The sequence below is a fragment of the Tyto alba genome, unplaced genomic scaffold (genome assembly GCF_018691265.1).
Source record: "Tyto alba isolate M040663 unplaced genomic scaffold, T.alba_DEE_v4.0 Super-Scaffold_38, whole genome shotgun sequence".
NCBI classification, from domain to species: Eukaryota; Metazoa; Chordata; class Aves; order Strigiformes; family Tytonidae; genus Tyto; species Tyto alba.
Window position 1 is genome coordinate 21,382,201 of NW_024881313.1, and position 20,628 is coordinate 21,402,828.

A 20,628-nucleotide genomic window follows, 5' to 3' on the forward strand; every position below is an offset into this window, starting at 1 on the left:
TAGCCCAGACTGAATGCACCAGTGCATTTTCAAAGGATAGCTCTTTCATGCCTGATTTACTAATAGGTTCTGTAACAAAGAAGTTAGAGTTGAAAAGTTGCAGTAGTGATTACCTGTCCCTTGCATCTTTCTAATTTCATTGCTCACGTTATCATCAGTTCTGTTCTTGCTGAGTAGAACTGCTGGAGAAAGTCTCCAATGAATATCTGTCTTGATTATGTTTATACTAATATCTGGGTGATATGAGTGAAAAATTTCAATTAACTTTTCAATTACTTCTGTAATTCCTTCTTCTCTCTTTACCTAGATACTCCTAAATTCCTGTCTATCATCTGTCTGTAAATAGCCTGGTCATTTTGATACTGAGCCCTTTCTCTTGTAAGAGGAGGAAAGTATGATCAGGAATCTGGATTTCATTTAGACAGACTATGTAAATTTTATTCTGGACATTTTATGCTGCATACGTGATATTCTATCTCATTTATATCTTAGCTTAGCGTTGATGCAGCTTTGCTATTTCTGTTGCAACTGAGTTGCAGGAACACAGAGCCTGCTTGTGTTCAGACTGATCTACCTTTTCCCTTGTCTGTGCTTTGACTGGAATGTACAGTATATGCTCTAGCATTCACCATTCTAGCGTCTGCTTATCTCAAAAACGTTAGTGAACTTAGTGGCATTTGTCAGTGTTGGGAGATTGTACCGAGTCTGTGTTGTCTGTGTGTCAGTGAAACTACCATCTTAGTTGCCAGCCCGGTACTGTAACCTTAAAATTATTCTTCCTCTCAGGTAGGTTGATACATGGCAGTGTTGAATTAATTTATTCAGAAATGGCTGCTAGACACTTGCTTTTTTAGGAAATAAGTAATAAGAAAGCCTCAAACTTCTTGAAATGTACAGTAAAATTTGTGAAGTATGAAGTAGCTGAAGTGTTTTCTTGTTATATGCTTAGTCTAGTGTTTGAGAATGCCTTGCTATTCTCTATGGTGATTTTGAAACTTTTTCTTTGCATAAAGTCTTGAGAATGTATTTTGACAGGGTGCATCAAAAACCTGAGCATCCTATTACTTCTCCCTTACAGCTTTATTAATTGTAATTATGAATTCTTGTCTGAAAGTGAATTACTAGATGAGATTGAAATTATTTAAGTTTAAATAGCAAAGATGTTACACTACAAACAGTGTTATCCCTACTATAATTTTCATGACCAACTGTTTTCATCAGTGAAAGCTTCATGGTGAAAATTCCATAGCAGACAAGGCTTAAGAATTTGTACCTCACCTTCTGGAAACATCCTTGCCTCAGTTATAGATATTGTCTGTGATGTTGAATACAGCAAATTCCACCTTATAGACCAGATGTCCAGTAAATAACAGCTTTACAGAAGGATGCAAACCTTGGAAAAAATGAATTCTGACTGGTGTTGCATTTCAGAAATCTACATTCTTAAACTGAAGCTTTCCTTTCAAAGAGTTGCCTAACAAGGGATTGTGCCAGAAGAGTTTCAGACTTAAGGAAATATTGTTGAAGGTCATGTAATGGGTTTGCCACTTTAAAATTTTATTTGTGGTAGGTTAATACTTGGCATTTTTTAAATGCTGTTACACCATTTGTTGCCAGAGGAAATGATAAAAAGATGCAGGTATTCCTGAAGAAAGTTTGAAACAAACATTTCTGATAAAACATTTTAAGGATTCAGCTTTGGAAATTTGTAATTACAGAGTCTTTTTGTAAGTACAGAAATAATTAAATGGTCTTAGCTTTTCAGAACAAGTGAAGAAATTACTTCTTTTATGTCAGTGATACAAAGTTATACTTCTTTCTGCCTTCTGGCAACAAGTAACTTCATTTTGTATCCAGAAAACAAATGCAGTTTTTGTTTTGAATATGCAGAGAGTGTATCTCATATATGGTCTGCTGTTCTTGTAGGTTGTGGGGTTTTTCTTTTGGGTAACAGTCTTCTGGATATTTATTTTTTAATAATGTGAAGAAATGTTTTGCCTGGGTGTTTAAGGTACTGTGTTTTCTTTTATGTCGGGAATCTTAATGTTTTTTTGTCTACTGAGCTTTTACAGTGGACTTCTATGATTTTCTTAACCTGCAGTAAGATGCTGTTAGTGCAGGGAGGTTTCTTGCTATGCATGACTTCCTCCTCCTTTATGATGGTACTAGCATTTAAAACTTTTTTTCCTGTGTTCCTTTTCAGCTAGATAAAATCGGTTCCCTGACCCACCTGACCATGCTAGTGCTGACATAGGGGAATGGCCAGGACTATTCTTTTAGCAGCAGCCTGTGCATTACCTGTCTCAACAGCTGCACAATTGAAACTGAAAGCAGCTTAATCTTATAGCTGTTATATAATGGTGATAACTTGCATCTAAGAACTCTAGGGCACTATAAGATATATATATATATATATATATGTGACAAAGTAGTCTGAGAATCAAACTTGTGTTGTTTTTAAGTATTACTGACTGACTACAAAATAGTGATGGTGGTGAATGGTGTGGTTGTGTGTTTTTTTTTTTTTTTTTTTTTTTTTTTTGTGACTCACCCTCACACTCTCCCACATCCCCTCCATGGTAGCATGAAGTTCCTTTGTGTGCATTCTTCCTCCTCCTTTTACTGGCCTGTTAACTGCTTAGCTGACTTTCTGGAGATTAGCATTTCTTTAGATTTGTTTTTAGGTTTTATATTTCTTGTTGGAGACCTCTACTGTACGTTAGTCGTGCTTATCAGTACAGTTGCTGAGGGGTAATGTTGGATTCTCCAGTATCATCTATGGCAAATACAGAATTACAGTTTTCAGTGATACCATAAATACAGTATTCTTGGAGTAGTACTGTCATGGATCTTATACAGAACTTGAAAGTGCCAGCCTGTGGTAGTAAGAGGAGAGGAACATATCATGGAGGCCAAACATTTGGCCTGCTCTATCAGTATGGACTAGATTCTTGGCAAAGTTCTTGTATACCTTCTCAGAACACTTTCCCAGCCTACAAGTATTTATACTTTGAGACTTCTTTAATCAGTGGTGGTATTTTTGTGTTTAATGGAAGAAGAGTCTATCATGTTATTAATATGTCCACTTGTGTACAAAGCTTTAGTGTCCATAATACGTGGCAAGGCAGTTGTTCTGTACAATGTGTCAAGATGTGTACTGGTTTGTTTTGAACCTGTTACCTTATGGTTTAATTTGATGCCACTTGGTACTTGTTAAGTGATAGGAAGTGACAAAGAACACTTATTCTGTGTTCACCTTTCCAATACCTCTTCTGGCTTTATAGACCTCTGTCATATTGTTCTTTTGTCTCCCTTTTGGGATGAAGGAGCCCAGACTGATTAGGCATTCCTTTTACAGAAAACTGACTGTCCTGGCTTCAGCTGGGATAGAGCTACTTTTTCTCCTTAGTAGCTAGAATAGTGCTGTGTTTTGGCTTCAATTTGGGATTTGGTATGAGAAGAATGTTGATAATACACTGGTGTTTTTTAGTTGTTGTTAAGAAATCAAGGACTTTTCAACTTCCTGTGTCCTGCTAGTGCACAGGTACACAAGAAGCTGGGAGGGAGCAGAGCTAGAGCAATGGACTTGAACTGGCTGATGGAATATTAAATATTGTATAACATCATGCTCAGTGTGTATATGAGGGTTGGCTGGGAAACTTGCTCTTGCTTCCGGGATTGCAATTTCAGGATTGCCAACCGGGAATGGGCTGGGCATCAGTCGGTGGGTGGTGAGCAATCATGTTGTTTATCACTCGTATTTTTTGCTTTGTCTTCTTCTTTTATTATTATTATTGTTATATTTTATACAAATTATTAAATTGTTATCTCAATCTATAAGTCTTTTTACCTTTACCCTTCCAATTCTCTCCCCCATCCCCTGAGTTGGGGAGAGGGAGTGAGCGGCTGCGTGGTGTTTGGCTGCTGGGCAGGTTTAAACCACAGCACTGACCATCACCTCTTCTCTTCTCTGTATGTCTTCCAAATGATACATAATCCTTACCAGAACTGAATGTGATATTTTAGAGAAGCAAATCTACTGTATATGATGCCATGGAATCTCTATACTGCAAAATGGTTACAGTATAGTTTAGTGTTCCCTAACGTAGACTATTAATGTAGTCATGGATCACCACTTTTTGGTACAAATTTTTCTCATTAATTACAGAATATTTTCACTAGCCTAAATATTCATACTACCTTGAAACTAGGACAGATCCTGAAATTGGAACGAAATTATTGATTTTAGCAAGGTTTTTGCCTGAAGAATGTTCTTAAAATAGAGTGCACTGTTTTCTGTATTTGCTCTGAAAACAGAAGACATGGCTAATTTACATTTTTGAGGCATTAACTGTTTATATAGCCATAGTTAACTCTTGGCTACTTAGGTTATCGAAGGGGGAGTGGGACAGGGGAAGTTCAGTTATCTTAGATAAGGGTGACTGTACTAGCCACGTGATTTCTAAACAGTGCTGTGGAAATGCTTCACTTAGTGTTGGAAACTCATGCAGATGGTTCTACACCAAGTTGCTAGTGTGCCTGGATCTGGAAGGACTAGAGTTCATGTGAAGCACCAAGTGGGAATGGCATTTTTTGTTGCTCATAACGTTTTTTTTGGTACACTGGCGAGAGTACACAGATACCTGCCTGTTCTTGGCTTGGTGATGGTGGCTGCTGTCACTATAATTGGAACCTGTAATGAGCCCAAAGAGGTAATTCTTTCTGGATTTGATCGGAATACATTCTAGTCTGCTTTGGTGTCCTTCGTGAGCTTTCCATTGTTAGAGACCTGAACTGAACCTGAACAGAAGCAGCTAAGCTCTGGGTGAACATGTTTGTTCAGTCACTGTGAAAATGATCATTCTGTTCCTGTGCTTGCACAGATCTTGGAAACAATACAGTTGGGTTTAGCAGAGTGTAGCCTGGACTAATATCCATGGTGTGGCTTATCTGTCAGTGGGTTATCCGTGCTAAGTATTAAGAGTTGACTGTATTTAGCTGCACATTTTATTTAATTAATTTCATAAGAGTAGTGGGACATTGCATAATTACGATCAGGATGATTGTCAGAAATTTTAGCAATACGATTTGAATACATTTTAATATTTTGGCTGCCTAATATTTAGACTGTCTTAGAGTTATGGTTAAGTTTTGTGGGGGGGGGGGGAAAAAAAGTGTTCCCCATATGTGGACTTTGTGGAATTCGTTTTTACATAAACATTAGGACTTTTAGTGTTCAGAGACTACAGTTCCATAAATTCTGTTAGGTTATTTATGGGGTTGTTTGTTTCTCTTTTTTTATTGATACTAAAAGTAGAAAAGTAGGATTAAGTTGAAAAAGCAACTTTTCTTTTTGAATATAATTATTGACAGAATTTCTCGCTAAATTTGGTATTCATGTTCAGTGAGGGGCACCACTGTGGTTTTAAACACGATTAAATATGAAAGTTTTTTAAAATGAGAAAAACTGGTATGTATAGGAGTTGCTTATTGATTTGCTGCCTTATGTGTAAGAAGGCTATCGAAAGAGAGATTAACTTTTATTTAGCTTTGTACACTGTATGTGGATTAGTAGTTGGACTAAATATAAACACACTTTTTTTTGAAAAACAGAAAAGCAACAAGTGAGCATTTGTTTGAAGATACTTGAGAACTGTTGGCTGTTTGACAGCTTTGGACCTTTTAAATTCAATAATGTTTCCTTACCTGTTGCAGTAATTTCCTTTGGGTTTTTGACAGTCAGTGAGGAGGAAATAAAATCATGACCATTTGAACTGATTACAGTTTTTTTGAATCTCAATTCTTCTGTCTTCTCATTGAGTATGCAGTCTCTGTTTTTTAAGCAAATTATTCAGTTGTATGTAATACTATGCATCTCCCACTTAAATAGTTCTTATAGTAATCTTTGTCTACAATTTTCTGTAAGCCGAAAAGGCTTGATTTTTCTGTACAAGTTGTTACTTTGAAATCTGATTCCACTGGATGATGGTCAGGAATGCTGTGTAGCAGCATTCTTTGTGTGACTTTTCACCAAGACTTCTTTCATGCAGCTGCTTGGGAAAAGGCCAGCTAACAATGCAGTGGTTTTATGTCATGGTCCAGGCCCTCTTCCCATCCTCTGGGTTAGTGTTGGGTTCTCCCAAATCTGTAAAAACATGATATGCTAGGTTTTCCTATTGCTATTGTTGTTATTAGAATCAGCAGCTCTCACTGTCAGGCTTACTGTTCTGATGAGTTTCCTTGGTATTAGTGTCTAAGAAAGAAGATGGTGTAATGTCATATGTACACATTTAGGCATATAAGAAGTGCTTACCTACAAATGTTCCCACCCTTTTGTGCAGATTTACAGGAGTTTGCATGTGGTGTTTTTTTCTGTGGTTTTTTTTTTTTTTTTAATTACTGGGAAAGACAATAAAAATTGATTATTTAAAATATTTTAGTAATATAAATATACATATTACCATATACTTACGTTGCATATTTGCTATTTATATTGATAGTAATCTTAATGTATAACTAGGAAAAATTTTTTTGGAACTTCAGATATTTATGACATTTTTCCCTTTTGTTATATAAAAGGATTTCTTAAAGGGGAAGAGACACATTAATGCCATATCATGCTAGATAATTTTATTGAAGCTCAGTGGACCAGTGGAATGTAATCTGTAGCTGTTCCAAAAGCAATCTATTTGTTGTGCTGCTGAATGATGATCCAAAGTACATTTTTCTTATTAACAAATTTTGATAAATGGAGAGTTTGGTGAAATTCCATAATAAGACTCTGTAGGATGAAGCCTTTTCTTCATAGACAAACAGTTTTTATTCATTTTTTATTTGTTTTGGAACAGAAATTGTCCCTTTATTCTGTGTACTGATGGTAAGACTGACTACCAACCACAGTGGTGAGAGCTCCAGCAGTTAGTGTGAGCACCTTCTTTTTACACACTTTTGAAAAGAGTAGATAAAACAATATAATGAATAATACTATATTAACTATAGAAAATTCTAAAACTGTATTTACTAGGGTAAGGAAAAGACAGTAACTTAAGCTGACAGATTTATTTTCTGCAAATGTTGTTGGCTTTACAGGAAAGGAAGATCAGGGTCAAAACAAAAGTGTATGGAATGCTTTAATGAAGAGATACTTATCTAAAGGTCTAAAATAGTACTTAATCTTACCCTCTGGCAAATAGTAACAGTAACAGTCTTAAGTACATCTTTGCTGGACTCACCTTTCAGAGTGGGATGGAGCAGAGTCTTGGGGTCGGTCAGCAGATCTGATAGATGTGGAAACTGAGGGTGCAATTTCATGTAATTTAGGACAGCTGTTGACTTCTGCTGAAAGGAGTGGACTGTGGTTTTCCCATGACTGGGTGTTTCTCACTGGTGATTTTGCATGAAGTAATCATACAACCTCAGTGTGGATTGCATCAATTTACTCATCTTACTGGAAGGTAAACTTCTGTTTTCCTGTGAGTTTAGTAGTCAGGTGAATAAAATTTAATCTGCTTTGCTGCATGGCAAATTTATACTACAGGGAGAGGGCAAGGATGTACAGTTGAAAGTGGAGAGTAGGATGAGACCTTACCTTTTAGTAACAGCCCATAGTTGAAATGGATTGAAGTGTATCCTTAAATTACAACCTGGCTCAATCCTAATAAGAAAACTAACATTTTGACAAAGAAAGGTTTTTCCATTCTGGAATAATACATTCAGTTGATTTAGGAGTGAGCTGTAGTTATAAATAAAATTTCTGTAGTGAGATATGATGGTCTCTTCGGGAACTTACACAGAACACATAAGCAAATTTTACTCTGGAATTGGTGCACAGTTAGGAGATGGTGATGACATCCCAGAGCTGTCTTGTGGGACCAAACTGGCACTATGGCTGGATCTCTGTGACTTTGGGATTCTGATCTCTACAGTCTGTTACTACTTTGCAGCACAGCTTCAACACTGATTGTGGGATGTAGTTCCTACTCTGTTAGTTCACAAGCTATAGGTGGACTTCTCTTGATCTGGGTAGTAGGATGGATTATAAGTCTGTTGCTATTATTTTAATATGAACTAAAATTATAAAAGCAAGGCTTCAACATTTGTACTAGAAGATGATTTAAAAGTATAATGAATTTATTTACAATGAAAATACTTGTGAATCAAGTTTTGAACACTTAAAACAGGAGTTGTAAAGGCAAAAATTTAGATGGATAATGTACTGTGTGTTTGTTATCTTCTTTAATTTTTGATTACTTTGGTAGAGTTTGCTTCTAGTTACAGAATTCTTTGTTGGCAACAGTCTTTTGTTTGCTGATGGTGAAATTGTTAGGACCTACCTGTTCTGTGTTGCATTGGCATAACAGATCAACTATTTATTTTCAGTTAGGGTTCTGGAACCTGAGATTTGTTACTCTGAATGTTAATGAATAATGTATATTCAAATTATACCTGCTAAGCATGTTACTCCTAGGTTTTCACGGAGTTAAAAATCAGTTAGGGACCTGAAATAAAACTCTTAGTGAAAGATTGGTAAAATTTTGTTAGGTTCTATGCTGGTAATTTTACATGCTAGAACGAAACATAAAAATCAGCAAAGCTCAGTAGTGTGTCTTTCTGAGGGATAAATAAAAATAAAAATGGACTCAAGTGAAAAGCTGGAAGTTTAATAAGATGTATTTAAACTTTGAAGGCTTTTGAGCATGAATTCCCAATTTCTGATATTGGATAAAAATGTTTTCATTATTATTGTTATCAAAGTAGATCTTGGAGTTGCTTTATATGTGGTTTTGACATTGTTTTAATGTTGGTTGAAGTTGTTTCCTAAGATCTGTTCAAAGGGATGTGTCTTAGTCATACTTGTGTGATGTTATCTTAGAAAACACAGTGATTGTTTTTTTTTTTAAAAGGCAGGCAGCATTTCCCAAAGTTATTGGACTTGAAAGCACAATTGAAGTAAATATTTTTAATTTTAATTTGGCTGTCACTGATAACTTGTTTCTAATAAGTAATAAGTAATAACTAAAAACTGATGACATTTTACAATTTCTGGATGGACGCATTGATTGTTGTAGAATATTGGTGTGTTTAAAGCAAAGGAGGTAGTGAGTCTTCCAGCCCATGGTAGCCTGCTATATTTTTTTTCCCCAGCAGTTTCAGAGAAAGCAGTTCTGAATAAGAATGCACAGAAACAAGCAAAGTCAATGGCTGATTTGAAACCTTCTAATACATTTCTTAATTTCTTGTTGTTAAGCTAAAGTCTAGTTTAAAATAAGTAAGTCAGGCATTATCATCTAGTAAAAATATTATTACTGAGAATGCACATATATCAAGTAGTCACCTTTTCAAAGACTGAAAAATAGTAAGTGAAATAAGAAGGAGAAGGGACAAAAAAAAAAAAAAAAAAAAGAGGAAAATCCTGAGGATAGGGAATGTTTTAAGAACATTTTGCAAGATGCCAGTACCTGAATTTGTGAAGACATACGTGGCCCGCCCTCTCTTCTGGTCAAAGTTGTCCTGAAAGGGAGATGAAAGCAAAAGTAACTTGAGTATAAGCAATTCAGTGGGAATAGTAAGAATTTGTTAACAATTACTGTAAATTTTATAAGTAAAATTAAAAGAAGTGAGTAATAAATCTGTGACCAGTTGTTTGGATGCAAACTATGCACAAAGTGAATGGAAGCTTATAATTTATTTATATAGTAAAGGATATGGTCTATCCAGATGGTTTGGATAAACTAATTTGGAACAAAAGTGATCTGAAAAATGGCATGAGTTCCTGGCTAAGCTTGGAGACAAGAAAAGTCAGAGTATCCGTTGTTATTTCGGTGTGGTATTTTGGGTCAAGAGGAATGGTGATAAAATATTTTCAGTTCAAATCAAATGAAATGTGTACAACAGTGTTACTGGAGTTTTTGTTAAAACTCTAAAACATAGGATGAAACTGTTTTTCATATGTAAATGCTGAGAAAGCTCAGAGGGACTTTTTTTGGGGGGTTGAGGGGAAAGACAGGGGAAAACATAGTTGCTGATGAGGTTGATAGTTGCCTAAGTGTAATGTAGCAAGTGATTTGAATAGGAAGTTTACAGTGCAATCTTTATAGCTTAGATGGAGTTATTTGAATATATATTTTAATGTCTTAAATATAATAAATCCTTATAAATGCTTGCTTCTTTTATTGTCTATATGTTCATTTTGGATGGGTGTCTCTTTAGGATGTTTCATTATCCCTGCAGACAAAGACAGGGCAGTTGTCTGCAGTAAGGCAATTATCATCCATAAAGAAACAGTAGACAAAAGCACTTGACTCTAAACATGGCAATAGGTACTTTATTCTGTTGGGCTTCTGAGCTCTGTGCTCTGCCTGAGAGTAGTTGTCGAAAAGAGAAGGAGGTGACAGTGGAGGATGGGGAAGGCATTTTCTTGCTGTGTTATATAATCAAGAGCTCTCTTGGTTGCAGAAAACATTAAGAGTAAAGTCTGCTTATATGCTAGTAGCTCGTTCTTCCATCAGTGAGACAGAGAGTTATCACACTGTTTGGTGTAGGTGTCCTTACTTCCATGTTTACTCTTTGTAGCAACAGTGACTAGTTTTGATGCTAAGCATCTTTCCTAAGAAAAAGATGATGGTTGTTTGCTTCCTCTTCTATTTTCTTCCACTACTATCTGGTCCTTATATGGTGAAACTGAATCTTCTTGCTCTCCCTTAAGTTGAAAAGTTTTGTGGAGACCTTTCTGAGTTCTCCAAAGATGGAGATTCCACAGCATCTTTAGGCAACCAGTACTTAATGACACTTGTTACGGAAAAATGTCTTCCTTGTTCTTTCTTCAGGGAGAGCTGCTGAACCTCTTCCTCTTTCAGTTCTTCCAGGTGAGCTGGGTGTTGATCTGTGACAATTTTGTATTTCTTCATCGGTGAAGCCTTGGAAAAAAGAACATTTAAGCAGTTGTGGACGTTGTCTCTGAGTCCTGGTGGAGCTAGTGCTGGAGTGAGGCTTCTTTTATGATACAGGCATTGAGGCTGGTAACATGAGGGTGCTGCAACCTCCCCCGTGGTTAAATTTTTATTGGACAGGTTGTGTTTTTTTGTCAAGGTCAGGTTATCTGGGATCTAAAGATGCCAGTTGGAAACCTGTGGAAAAGGTCCCTTGTCCTCAATTCCCCGAGTGCTTTTTGACCCCTTGTTCAAAAAGTGTATTAGTGCTATGGTGCTTCATTTGTTTCATTATAGAGATACTGTTTTTGTTTTCATGAAAGATGTAAGTATGCTGTTGCCTACAGCTATCCTGGATGTGCACTCAATATTTTGGTAATCAGAATATATTAAGCTAGTAGGTTTCTGGCTACATTGTTTGTTTTGTGTTTTGTTTTGTGTTTTTTTTTTTGTTTGTTTGTTTTTTGTGTGTGTGTGTGTGTGTGTTTTATAATGATGGAGTAGAACTCCATCTGAAACTGGTTTCTTATAGTGAAAATTATTTACTTACCTAAATTTCATTTGGCTTACTATTTTTTTTTTTTAATGTCTCTGGTATATTTTGTATATTTACATAATACTTTTTCATTATAAATAAGTGTAACTGGAGTACAGGCTTAATTATGTTTGAAGTAAAAGCTTTTGCCATCTGTTTATGTGCAACTAACTGAAGAAAGGTTTTTTTCAAAATTTCAGTGTCACTTTTCTACTGGTTTAATGGCTTTATTAGATGAATGGTGTTTCTATTTGAGTTAATTTTTTGAGAGGGGATTTAAAGTTAAATATTCTCCATTAATGCCATGTTAACATTTATTTATCAATCTGTTTTTAGTAAGATGACTCTGGTTTAGGGCAGTTTGCAAGTCTTAGGAAAGTGCTTAGAAACACTATTCTTGGAAGATATTTCAAGTAGAGGAGAGAACAAAAAAAGACTGTGGTTTTTGTAGCTTTTTTTCAGTCTTTCTGTTAATGATAATTTTAAAATGGTCTGTTGGAACTGCTTGTAAAAGCAGCTCAAGTTGGCAGCTTATACTTGCTTTTCCTTACTCATTAATAGTCTCATGCTTTTTCTGTGTGGAAGAATTCTACAAGCTGTTTGTGAATAAAGTGATGAAGCAGCACAGATACTGTATTTAGTTGCAGATGAATTACTAGAATGATATGTGTTATGTTGGCTATAACAGTTGTGTGTGTGCTTTTCATTTTCTATACAAATTATAAGTACCAATTTAGTAAATGGGGAGAAGGGACACCAACTGATTAGAAGCAACTAGGAAGGATTTGTGCTTTAAGAAGAGACTAAAAAGCACATATGCAATTCCAGATACTAAATACCATTCCAGAGTCTCAACAATACTACTGCAAGTAAGTACAACTTTACGTTTAGCTCAGTTTAAGAGTCTAAGTGCAGTTGGGTGAAGAAATTAAGAACCTTTAGATTTAGTAAAGTAGTTAAAAAGAGAAAATCCAAGATGCAAGCAAAACTCAGAAAGGTCTGCAGTGAGGCAGTATGATGGATTTTGTGGTTTTTGGTCAGTGATGTTTTTTGGTTTTGTTTTTTTCATTATAGAGTGCATTTGCACAACGATAATTTACTTTGTTAATTTAATCTAATAGTCTGGTAGATTATCTAATTATGTAAGACTGTCATTTTATGTCCTTAATATTCGCATACAAGTAAGCCTGGATCGGAGGAAAGCTCAATTATTTTTAAGGTGTACTGAAGGTCTTGTGACAAAAGCTTTCCTCTTGGGGAAGAACAGAATTCACACTAAATGATTAGCCACACCAAATTCGCTTTCAGATGAGGTAGCTCTATACTGTGTTATATTACTCTTATAACCCTATGATTAGCGTCAGTATACTAATATGTTCAACCAGCTATATAGCAGGTTCTGCTAAATTTAGGGTTATGGCAAACTGTCCTCTACTGAAACAACCCAACAACTATTAGGATCTTAGTATTGAAAAAAGACCTAAAATTAGTATGTTTCTTTCTGAATTGGTGTTTCCCACTGCCCCGATACAATGAAATGTCAGATAATTAGGAATGTTTACTACTTGAAATGTTGTTAAAGCACAATATGGTAAGTAACTAAGCATTTATTGATGACTCCAAGTTAATGAGTTAGATCAGGACTGCATACAGGAGTTGATATTTCTATGAAAAACTGAGTTGGCTGCACCTTTAAAGAAGGAAGATAGGAGATTTGATAATAGAGTTATAGGTCTGTATGTGTTGAGATTTCTTTATAGAGAATGAAAACAGCAGTGAAGTCAAATTAGAATTGCTTTATTTAAATAAGAAGTATAGATAGAATCTTTATATGAAGGTAATGTGTGCATGAATACTAGTTTGTTCAGATGATATTTTGCTATTGCAGGAATTTGCATAGCTTTTATGTGATGACTGTGTTAATCCAAGAAATAATCTAGTTTTCTGTTTGTGTGTCAGTGTTTGTATGAATCATTATCATTTGGATTTCATGGAGTATTACTTGTATAAATTCTGCACTGAATAAATTTAAAAATGTATTACAGCTCTTCTAAACTTTGGATAATATAAAATGAAATGTAAACATGACTTAAGTAATTTATGTCTGTAATACTCTAAACAGTTCAAATAGTCACGGGAAAAAGTGTTGTAAAAGATTCTTTGTACTGAATTGAAATGTCCTTTGAGCTTCTAGAAAACATTAAAATTAAATACAATTATAACTTTTTGTAGGTTGGGCTCATGTGGTTTGTGCTCTGTACATTCCCGAGGTGCAGTTTGCAAATGTTTCTACAATGGAACCTATCGTGTTGCAGTCTGTTCCTCATGATCGTTATAATAAGGTATAATTATATGTCTTTTTATCGATATCTAATGTATTTATTTTAAAACTTGTGAGCTTTAATAATCTAAACTATGCATCTTAGAATTCACTTTATATAACATTCAGAAATGTATGCAGTAATGCTGTGTGTTTTCTGCTATGATTCTATGATAAGCTCAAGAATTAAGAAAGCTATATTATTTAATTAAGCTGTAAGGTTATCTACCATTCTTATTATTCTTTCACAGATTAGGGACTGTTTGGTTAATTAAAAGTATTGTGATCTTTGAATAACAGTTTATTTTGAAAGGAATGTGAAATATTTCCTATATATGAAAATATTATTACAGCTTATTTGAAATGTTGTTATTAATTACCACTAAGTCCTACTGTTTTAAGTATTGATATGAACATAAATGTGTTCATAAACATTTTGTTTAGGAAGAAAAGCTATGCTAATATATTAAGGCAAAAGCTTACAGACTTTTGCCTTTGTAAACACTTTAGTGGGATTATTTGCTTATAGAACTTCTCCTAAATAAGTGTCAGTGAGATGGAATGTTTTATAAAAAGCAAAGCAATGCAATAGTAACTTATTAATGTTCTATATTGTCAGTTACAGTTTTCTACTTGTTTCATTAGGACTACCTCTTCCTCACTAGAATGAATTACTTTGTACTTTCCCTTCTGTAGGCAGCAAACTGTCTGAATTTCTGATTAGTTTTATTACATATTTTTCTTGTGTTGTTCTTTATACCTCTAGTTTCTTTCTTTTATGGTGTTTTGTGGATGATGGGTTAAAAGAGGAACAGGCTCTGTTATAAAAGAAAGAAATTAGGAACCGGCCTGTGTCACCTCTTGTGTTCTTCCTACAGAGAAATCAGTCCTGTTCACGTCATCTCTGTGACCTGTCTTTCCCTCCCCCTTCCTCCCAGTTTACATCGCTGATTTATGCATGCCCTGCCTTTCCCCATTTTCCTATCCTTTTTTCTTTTTTCATACTCCATTATTTTTCATTATCTGTTTCAGATTCTCACAATTGCTGTCAGTATGTTTTGCCCGTCTTATTTACCAGTGTATCTGAAAAGCCAGGAGTAAAACTCTAGATTCTTCTCATGCTTTCTCATTACAGACTACCTGGGCATCTATATTAGCTCCTCACAAGAACATGAAACAGTGAGATTAAGTATAATAAAATAAAATTTTTGTGCTTGGACACAAAGCAGTACAGATTTGCTTTAGCAGATGAATTTATTTTCTCTCTCCTCAACTCTGGGTCGATAGCACATCTGTTTTCTCATTTTAGCTTGAGTAGTAGTCATAATGTTTTTTTTATCGGTAGTGGTTCTTCCTTAATGTACTTCAAAAATTTTGTGGAACACTTTGGATTTTGTTTTATCTTGCACCATTTCCATTGATGGTAATTGGTAAATCCTTGTAACTTCAAAAAATGTACCCTGTGTCTTTTAATGTTACTTGTTCACAAAGTCCATTGTCAGTCTCTGTAGTCTTTAATTCCTTTACAATACAGCTAAAGTTGCTTCTTTCTTGAACTGTTTTTGTTCCAAATATATGATATGTAGTTGTTTTTTACTGCTAAAATTCCAATTTGTGTTTTGTTGGTCTGTAGTTACCATGACTTTTTTTGCTTACAATTACTAGCGCCATACAGACAATGTAGGTAGATTTCCTGATCTTGTCTAGCTCTTAGAGCACCTACCAAAAATGCAGAAAACTGATTCAAGCCTATTTTCCATGTTAACAGTCAGCCTAAAACTACTTTCAGACAGGCCACTACAGTATATTGTAAAATATAATAAGACCTACATCAGAAATTTCAAGGTTTGGGGTTGCACCCTAGCCTGCAAATTATTTATTTATTTATTTATTTATTAAAATTATCTCTTTTTACAGAATTCAGCTTTTGCTGTCATCAATTTAGTTTATTTGGTTCAGGGAGACAGTTGTTGTGGATTTCGGGGGAATCAAAGAAATGCCTATAGTGCAGTTGCTGCACCCAAACCTCCTGAAATCAGTCTAACTTCACTTCCAATAGCAGTCTGGTTGTAACAGCACAGAATTTAAGAGGCAATGACTTATGGGGACTCTCCCAACTTTTTTTGATAAATCAGTAGCCAGTGCTGAGTTTGGTGCTACTGTGGCTAAACTGCCACCAGTTTCTGAGTAGGCTAGATCTGAGCAATACTCTCAAAAACAATGGAACTACTAATTCCCTTTTCAGGTAGCCTACAATAATTACACCTCCTATCCCCTTGCTATTCAGTATAAATTGATGATACATTTTTGTATGATGAATGATAAATTTTTGAATAATACATATTTTTTTTTGATCAGAAACCTTGTAAACCTTTAACTCTGACTATCGATTTGGAAGGAAATGGGAAAGAAGTACTTTTTTTTTTTTGAGTAGAAATGGCAAACAGTTCTTAAAACATTTGTTGCACATTGTGAAGCAATGTAAACTTTATTGGGAAAAAATGACTAGAGTTGTTTCTCCTTTTAGAGAGGCTTAGTGCTAATTTCATACTGTCAACTTGGATTGGAATAGGATGATTTTAAGAAAGATTTTGTTTCATGTGAAGTCCTAAATAATTCTGCATGTGCAGCTGGATACATATAGAATGCTAGCATATGGATTTGGGGGAAAATATAGGCCAATGGAAATTACCATAAGGGAAAATTTATATTGTAGTCTTTATAATGAAGACAAAATTCTTTGGAGTTTTACTAGGAGATGGTACTTAATTTACACAGTTTTTTCAATGTACTTGTTTCTTTATTGAACACTGTGAAACATGCGATATTACAAAGCACAGTATTCTTAAATGCAAGAAGAAACACAGCAGGCACTAAAGCACGAGACTTGTCAATGTAAGAACGTTTGACTGCTATTTCCCTGAAGTTTACCTGCTTCTGGGATAAAACCCATCACGTTACAGAATGAATCCGCTGAATGACTTGATTAGTGGGTTAAGTAACAGGGAAACTCTTCTTACAGAGTCACTTCCAAAAAGAAATGGGCTAGTAGTTGCTCTCCTGTTTAGTAGATGTTTGTTATTCGTTGGATGGTTATGCATGGATAAAATTTATTTAATTTATGTGAGCTTTACTTTCAGATGAATGTGAAAGAGACAAATATGTGGTGATTGAGTATATCTACTGCTTTTAGGAATCTCTTTTAAGAACTAATTGAAAAATAAGTGCATTTAGTGCATTTGGAGATTCTTTATCTGCCTGGTAGTAAAGATAGCCATTAGACTTATTTCAGTATTTGCTGCAATAATGAGAAATTCCTGCACAAGTCCTAGGTTTGATTCTGTAACCAGGGAATGCTGTTGGGTAGCTGTCATGAGTAAACTATTTCTCAAAATACTTCCTGTTTTACAAGATTTTTCTTGCCTCATCTTCCCTTCTGTCTTTGCTTTTGCAAAGAAGGTTTACATTTGGAATCTTTGAAGGAAAAGTATCAACAGAAACATAAAGGCAGCTTTGCCAAATGTATATTTTGCCATTAGAGAAACGAAGATATCTGTTGCATTTTTTGAGCAAAATTTCCTTGCTGAGTCAAAAGCTTTGTGTAATGTTTTATTTTCCAATGAGTTTGGGAGAAGTCCAAGTACTCTGTTCCCTTTAGAGGTCTGAAGAGCAGTGCTGCTGTAGGTGGTGGGACAGTTTTACACTCCCACATTCCAGAGGTTTCAGAGGAGGTGTAGCTATTGAATGGATTTGCAAATGCATTGAAGTCTTCATTTTTCTGCTTTGTAAAAGAAAGGTAAAGGATCTGAGGCTTCTGGAATTGTTCATGTGTGTAAGAGAAGGTAGAAGTATGAGAAGCCCAGTATTAGAGAGAACTTACCATCCATGTTGGAACGGAAGGGTGAACGTTCTTTGACTGTTTCATATGGAAGAATAGGAAACAGGTTTTATACTTCTCATGACTACTGTAGGAAGTATAGAAGTTCATTGAGCTTGTTAAAATGGGTAGGCAGTCCACCATGTTGTGTTTAAACTTCTTCACAATGTAGCTGGTTGTTTATTACAATTTTTCAGTCATTTTACTGTAAATTGGTTTAAGGAGTCCTGAAACAGAAACCCTAAGTGTTATATGTGGTGTTGAAAAACAGGGCCTATATCCTTCTTAAATGGAATGTGCATATCACTCTTTTTCTGAGCTTTGGTGAGGAAAAAAATTTCAGAAATTAAGGCAAAACTCTGAAAAAACAGAAGAATAACTGGAGCTTGAGTTTTATGGGGTGTGTCGAACTTTCTGTTTATAGAGATATGCTACTTCTGAAGTTAGTTACACTTAATATTGTTACTCAGATGAGGTTGATAGGTCATGACCTTGTTTGTTCCTAAAATCCAAATGTGTCAGGTCATGGTACGGAAAATCAAAAAGCAGCCATTCTCAGACCTTGTCAAACTACTGAATTATCTGTGTGTACTACCTTGACGTACGAAGGGAACAAATCAAATAATTAAGTAGGATTATCCCTTTTCTGATCCTTCGAATCTTAGTATATAGGGTATGATTTTAGGATATATTAACTATTGGGTTTAATGCTTTTAAAAAGTCTTGTGGAAACCATGCAAGAATGGCTCACCTACCCTAGTCTCACATGTTAACAAAAACGCTTTAGTTAGCTGATGTCTCATATTAAATGTTGTTTTAAATACCTCTGTAAAAGGCTGTTCTGATCTTGGAATTTCACTCATTTTCATGTCTTTCTAAGTAATCCTGATTTTGCATTATATCCTTTTTGTTTTTATTTCAGTGGTATCTTGGTCCATTTTTCTTAAACTGTATTTTCTGCTACCCACGGTTGATGTTATTTTTATTTATTATGCTACTGATTCTCTACCTCACTGAAGGGAGGCTGTGATACAATTACAATAAGTTAGTTACAGTTTAAATGTAGACTTTTTTTTTTTTTAAAGTTTCTCTTTTCTCATCTAAGATCTTTTAATGGGATTTCTACAGAGGTAGAAATGTGTGTTGTTAACGTTTGTTACCTTAATAAGGTTCTCTCTCATTTGAAACCTGACATGACTGCCCAAATGCTGGAGGATACTTTCATTAGGAATCTATATTTAAATTGTTAATTTTACATGTAAATGTGATATTATAGAATCTCTCTAAACAGCATGTCAGTAATTAGGACAGTAAAAAATGGAAAGAGAATTAGTTTTGCTTGATATTTTTTCCTGAATGCTGGTGAGAGATAGTAGTGATGTCTAGTATAATAGTGAGCATCCATACAGCATGTATCCATATTTATTTGCCACACTTTTTAAAAGTATTAAATAATGAGAAAGATTTTGGATTCTTTTCATCTTAATTTTTTGTCCTTCCATTTTACTGAGAATGTTTTTTTTTTAAAATATTACAATTTGTCATAGAATCCCAGTAAAACAAATAAATTGACAGAAATGCTATGAAAATATTTTCAAGTACTAGACAGGTTGTTTTAATATTAGCTTGTTTTTGAGGTTGAAATGGGTTTGATATACTAATTTAAGCTTTGTTTACAGAAGGTTCTTGCTTGATTAGTTTCTAAGATGTTTATGGGGCTGTCCAAGTCATGCTGAAATTAAAGCAGAGTTCTGTTAAACACCATATTTAATGAAAGGTAACTGAGCATCATATGAATATTGAAGCATGCTATGAGACTTCTGAAAAATCTTTACACCAAATGTACAAATAAAATTTTAAGTTTGCAGTTTTTTTCTGTATGTAATTTTGTAGACATATGCATGTATACCGTATGGTATCTTGTACCATTAGGCACTTAGTCTAATTGGATGTTTCTGAATGCCACCAACACAGGTAATGTTAAATGAATGTGAAAATGATTGTGACCTAAAAGGGCATAAACACAAACGTGAAAGCAGGGAAAACCTTGAAGCCTGATGATATTAACCTTTGGCTGTTTAACTGTCTGGTTAGTTGAATAGCAGTATAGAACTTAAGTAAATTAGTATTTGTACTGCTTTAGTGTTGATGAGGTGTTACACAGATCCCAAGTGTCTACTAGGTGATCTCCTTTTGCAAACAAACATAATTAGACTTTTATAAAGAAGTTCTTATATAAGCTTAGCTGCAAAATCCAGTAGTTCTCACCCTAGAATCTCCTGTGTGAATTTATTTGTATGTTTCTTATCATGTTGAGTATTTTCTCTTTGATAGACATGCTATATTTGTGATGAACAAGGCAGAGAAAGTAAAGCAGCCACTGGTGCTTGTATGACATGTAATAAACATGGATGTCGACAAGCTTTTCATGTAACCTGGTAAGTGAATTTTATTATTTAACACCTCTGATGTTCCAGAAAGAATCAATGCACACAGTGTAATGAATAAACTCTTTATTTAGTATATTTATGAGTAAAAAAATATAAGAAAGTGGGTTGTTTAGAAATATCTAACTTTATTACAATAGAGCTTACTAACAACATGGCAGTGGCAGCATAGACATTGCTGTGAGCTGCAAAAGCTGTCTGATAACACTCTCTTGGGTTGTATTAAATGCTGTGTGTTCCTGTGAATAAGGTTTAGTGGTGTTTTTTTTTATTTACAGTATTTTTCTTAGATGATATTTTATAGAATATGGGAATGTGAAGACACTGTTTGTTTACCTGCTAACTGATTTGATGTTTATTTTTGGTAAAACAGTGGGAAAAATTACCGTGATTTACCCCTTCTGGTACAGACTTCCAAACATTGGGGGGGTGTGTGTGTGTGTGTAGTTCATCTAACTGGTTTTATCTATATGGTACACATCTATCCTGAACTATTCATTAAGGTTTCATGCATAGCTGTT

The 20,628-nt window shown here is 34.8% G+C and overlaps 1 protein-coding gene across 5 annotated transcripts in view; it reads left to right on the forward strand.

Annotated features, from left to right (window-relative positions):
* Positions 1-20,628, forward strand: part of MLLT10 (MLLT10 histone lysine methyltransferase DOT1L cofactor) — a 141,420-nt gene that overhangs the window by 30,644 nt on the left and 90,148 nt on the right. For all 5 annotated transcript variants that reach the window (XM_032991623.2, XM_032991624.2, XM_032991619.2 and 2 more), the window contains exons 5-6: positions 13,696-13,805; positions 19,995-20,098. In XM_032991623.2, coding sequence (XP_032847514.2) covers positions 13,696-13,805; positions 19,995-20,098 — 214 coding nt within the window. The remainder of the gene's footprint in view (positions 1-13,695; positions 13,806-19,994; positions 20,099-20,628) is intronic.